The sequence below is a fragment of the Brachionichthys hirsutus genome, chromosome 16, assembly GCF_040956055.1.
Source record: "Brachionichthys hirsutus isolate HB-005 chromosome 16, CSIRO-AGI_Bhir_v1, whole genome shotgun sequence".
Classification (NCBI taxonomy): domain Eukaryota; kingdom Metazoa; phylum Chordata; class Actinopteri; order Lophiiformes; family Brachionichthyidae; genus Brachionichthys; species Brachionichthys hirsutus.
In genome coordinates this window covers 4,762,024-4,766,665 of record NC_090912.1, presented here as the reverse complement: position 1 = coordinate 4,766,665, position 4,642 = coordinate 4,762,024, and the positions used below count along the sequence as shown (strand labels likewise).

General features: G+C 44.8%; 1 protein-coding gene across 1 annotated transcript; it reads right to left on the bottom strand.

The window, feature by feature from the left end:
- Nucleotides 1–385: 385 nt before the first annotated feature.
- nptx1l (neuronal pentraxin 1 like) lies at nucleotides 386–2,890 on the bottom strand. Its single transcript, XM_068749904.1, has 5 exons — nucleotides 2,453–2,890; nucleotides 1,972–2,179; nucleotides 1,228–1,472; nucleotides 964–1,143; nucleotides 386–607 (listed from the first exon to the last, which is right to left on the bottom strand). Exons 1-5 carry the CDS (start codon nucleotides 2,888–2,890, stop codon nucleotides 386–388), a joined length of 1,293 nt encoding a protein of 430 aa, XP_068606005.1.
- Between the last annotated feature and the right edge of the window lie 1,752 nt (nucleotides 2,891–4,642).

Here is a 4,642-nt window from a genome sequence, read left to right as displayed (position 1 = left end):
GAGACAGAAAAGACATCTAAAAAGTCAATTTGTTGAACTGTGTGACTCCTGTTACCTAAAAAACTACATGAACTCCTACTGCACTTTGGATGCAGGCCTGTCATTCTGCTCCCCGAGGGTTACTTGGCTCCTCTGAGCAGCATCGCCTGCTTTTAGTAGCCTTATGTGCATTCAAGCACTACAAAGTGTCCATCTCCAGAGACCCCCCCCCCACTCACACGAAAATGTGGCAAATAAAACCTATCAAGAGTCCATAATATTTTCTTATAGTAACATATCCTGATGCTAGTCGTTGAAATAACTGCCTCCTGGGCTTTCAAATTAGTTTTGCTGATGCTGTGACAGAGTGACGTTAACTGATGCTGACTGGTCTCTTCCCTGCAGTTCAATTGAGCTGGCGACAAGCTTCAAATGTCCACTTGGAGGCCCCTCCGTAAATGTCCAGGCTCGTCTCCATCCATGCAAAAACATTGCCCACTTTGGCTTTGCTGCTGCAAGTTGCCAGATTGTAAATCTCTCCGACGGATAGTTTCCGATCCCAGATGTGAAAATTTGCCAGGTCTCCAACAAAAGCTTGTGTAGCATCAAATCCACCTCCAAGTACGTCCTGCAGCAGAGAAGAAAAATGTATTGAGTCGAGGATTTAGCCACTGGCTGCTTCATGGACAGGACAAACTAAGGTCACCTTTTTTGTTTTACAGATTAAATTAAATGGACACATGTCTTCAATCTCTACTGAGATTCCTGATTAGAGCTCATCAAAGATCTCATCACCACACTGAACTTATTGCATGAGTTTAAATAGAGGTTTTATGTCACAACAAAATGGACGCATATCAAATGAATATAACAAAGTGATATTCTCTCAATGTGCTGTTACAGTTGACACTAAAATGCTCATATAGCCGCAGGATCAGGTTTTGATCGCCTCCTGGCTCAGAAAAGCACGTGTTTCATCTTCACCTGCTCTTGGCCAAGGATCAGCAGGCCCTGTGGTTTGATGGGATGATAGGGAGCCAGATTATCCCCACTCCCTCTCTTGACTCCGTCTTGGAAAGCCTCCCAAACGCCATCACGAGTGGTCCACGTCACGCAGATATGATGCCACTTTCCGTCATTGATGAGGAAAGGAAGCTTTGCGACCTTGAAGAGGGACAATAACGTGCTGGGGGGTGGTAAAGTAAAATAACAGATCGAATCCACGCCAAACATTGTGTTTTGCTATACCTTGTCGTTTATCAGTATCTCCATCGGGTTGTTCCCCCACTCAATGAGGACCAGCTCGTTGGCCTGGCCAGGAACTGCGTAAGAGAAAGGTGTGCCCACTCCCGGGGACGCGTTGGATTTGAGCCACATGCACACGGTGAGGGCGTACATCTCCGGCAAACTCCTCTTCACCTTCGCATACATGTAGTTTGTCCTTAACGGAAAGGTGATCTGGAATTTATCCAGCGGTCTGTTTTCTATTTGACCTTTGGAGGAAAAAATAGAAAACTGTTGTATTTGGACTTTTGTTTTTTTCTTTTCATTTCATGTCATGTATATATATATATATATAATTCCCAACACACATATGTCGGGGATTTGAATAGGAATTATATGTTACACAACAAATCCACCATCATGACGTCCCAGTTTTGCTTTAATCTCGCTTGATAAATTTATCTAGACTGATCTAAATCTACTGGCAACCTTCATCTCTTCTTGTCCCTGCGCCTGCATCTCTCACTAGTCAGCGCGCCCAAACCCAAAGGGAGGGAAAGATTGTCAACTGCGTGTTTTTTTTTATTGTTTTAATCGACATGAATTAGCGCAGGAATCAGTCGATGACTCAAAAATTACATCTGCTGCTGTCATGCAAACTATGTAAACGGATCGCGATCGTTTACATTTTCACATAAAACAAAAACTCGCAGACCGCCTTACTTTATTATACATATATGCTTTATTTTACGCCACCCCCAGATCTACCTTTCTCCAGGTCGGTGATCCTCTGGTGGAGCGACGTGAGGGTGGACTCGACCCTCCCGCGCTGCTCCGTCTCATTGCGGAGTCCCGGCTTCCCCTCCTCGATGCTGTTCACTCGGGACAACACCTGCTTCTCCAAGTCGTCGATTTTACTCTGGAGCAGGTCTTTGAGGCTGTTTGCTTGCACGGAGTTGTTACTTCTGCTGAATTGCTGTCAAGAAGGGGGGGGGGGGTAATTTAACTCGATTTAAATCGTGTTTTTGAGTCGGGGGGGTCACAACTCCACATTATTTATGACATTATAGCTGGATAAGAGGCTTGTTTGTCTATTTTCTACTCGTGCGATTAGTAAATATTGACAATCACTTATCATTTAGAAACACATTAGGTGTTATAAATATTGCAGATGTATTAGTGGCTGCAATTTGATGGTGGAAGAAAGATACAAATTACCCAAAGTATTCAAAAAGGTGCTTCAGCCTACCTCCAGATTTTCTAATCGCTGCTTAAGCGACTGTAAAGTCTGCGATAGCTGCGTCAAAGTGTCAGCGGGGCCCCTCGACACGTCTCCCATCGTGTTTTTGCTCCCAGCTTCTTTCCTCCTGCCCCCGTGCCGCGCGTCCACGGGCTCGCTCTGGCTCTCGCATCGAGCCAACTTTGAGGTCAGTTCTCTTATCGTCTCCTTTTGGTTCATGATGGTCTCTTTCTGCTGCAAAACCGTCTCCCTCAGCTGCATGACAGTCGTCTTCAAGTCCTCTCCTGGAACACTGTTCTGCAAGGTGGCTGCGCACACGTCCATATCCTTGGGCACGGATGTGCAAATGAACTGCGTCTGTCCGCCAAAGTCTTGGAATGAACTTTCCACAAGCAGGCACGAAAGCAGAATAAGTCTCCAGCAGAGTGTGTTCCTCGCCGCCTGCATGTCGGCGTTTGTTCTGGCTTATAAATGGCTCGAGTTGATGGGGCCAGTCACTTCGCGCTCGTGTCCCCCGAGTTGTTGTAATTCGTCTGTGGAACCGCAGCCGGTTTTTATACAGCTTGCACGGTTCTGCGCAGAGCCGCTTCACTGCATCACGACCAGAAGGAGGGGAGGGAATCGCTCCGTCCCTGCTTAATCGGCTCCAGAAGCCGCGTCACAATCATGGGATGAAAACGGTTTTGCTTTCTGGTTCCCACGTGTTAAATATTTCATCACCTCGACCATTTGTCATCGCTCGCTGTATTTTATTCATCTGGAAAACGCGAGTTCGTGGGGTGCCAGCTGTGTTTATTTTGTGCACAAAGACATCTCTTCCCCCCCCCCCCCCCCCCCCCTCTCTCTCTCTCTTCCCCTTTGTATTTGTCTCGTCCACACGCACGCGCGCGGTTTTGTGGATGCAGATCAGAAGTTGCCGCAATTTGTGGTGCTGAATCCCGCGCGGTTCAGTTCAGCACCACGGACAGATCCAACCACATAAACAGAGCGCGCGTCGGGAGCGGCTCCGTGGAAGATGCTGCTCAGCTTTCAACTGTTGTTGCTTTTCTTCTTCTCGGTTCAGATGAACCACGACAAACGTGTGACTTCTGTTTACTTGTACATACACATTTTTTTTTACCCTTAATTGATCTCAATTTACTTAAGATTAATTAAGTATTTAGTAAAGGGTAAACTTGAAGAAGCATTGCATCGGTGCCTCTCTCTCTCTCTCTCTTATAGCTATTCATTGGCATTGTTGTTTTACAGCATATTAATATGAATAAATATGCAGCTCATTTGTGTTTTCGTATACATTTACATTAAAGTACTGGTCACCGCTTTGACAGGGAGTTACTGTATATTTAAATATTATTGGTGGCCTTGATAATGAAGGAAGTGCTGTCCACACCACAGCCATGATCATCTCAGTAATTCAGTCTCTGAGATGGTAATACTGTACTGTATGTCCCCAAGCTATATCCATCAATACATATTCCAGAGAGGACAATTTCATTACTTTTAGTTTCCCACTCAGCTCTTGTTCTTTCAGAAAATGTTGAAAATAAAACAAAAACCATTCTGAATAAGAAATGAAAACATAGCGCCTCTCAGATTAACATTGATCTCTTCTGAGAGATGAACAGAGTGGGTGTGTGTGCAGCATGAGAGACAACTGCATCATGGACACAAACAGGGGTGGTCTGAAAGGTGATGGCACAATGACCATCATGTACACTAGACTGAAACGGTGCGGTTAAATTAATGGTAAATGGCTTCGCTTTATTAATCTAGTAGTTCAAGTGGATGGGATTACGCATCTAAATGGTGCATTTCAGATATTTAATCTGAATGCTGCTCTCAAAATGTTCCCTTGTTTATCATGTTTTGTAACAATACATCAACTTTCCATTACGTGATGCTGTGATCTTAACGCAGGCTGCATAATGCAACGTGACAATTTTTCTAATATCTGACATAACGTCTGTTGCTTCTTGAATGTCTCATGTGGATTGTGGCCCATTTTAATGTTGCATCTGGGAGGGGCGGGGGGGGGGGATGAAAAGGCTGAGAGCTTTAGTGATTTTAAATCTCAGTAATCCAAAATTGACGGACTGTTTTATATGGAAAACAAAATTAAGCCGGCAGGTGAAAGAGTCATTTCACAAAATAAGTTGAAGTGATGTAACTCTGCAGATCACCGTTGCTCGTGGTGAGGTG

Excerpts from the sequence above, each read along its gene's own strand:
- nptx1l (XM_068749904.1), bottom strand. The coding sequence starts at position 2,890 with ATGCAGGCGGCGAGGAACACACTCTGCTGGAGACTTATTCTGCTTTCG. Across the intron at positions 2,180-2,452 it reads AGCGATTAGAAAATCTGGAG|CAATTCAGCAGAAGTAACAA; the intron begins GTAGGCTGAAGC and ends CCTTCTTGACAG. Across the intron at positions 1,144-1,227 it reads AGATACTGATAAACGACAAG|GTCGCAAAGCTTCCTTTCCT; the intron begins GTATAGCAAAAC and ends TCCCTCTTCAAG.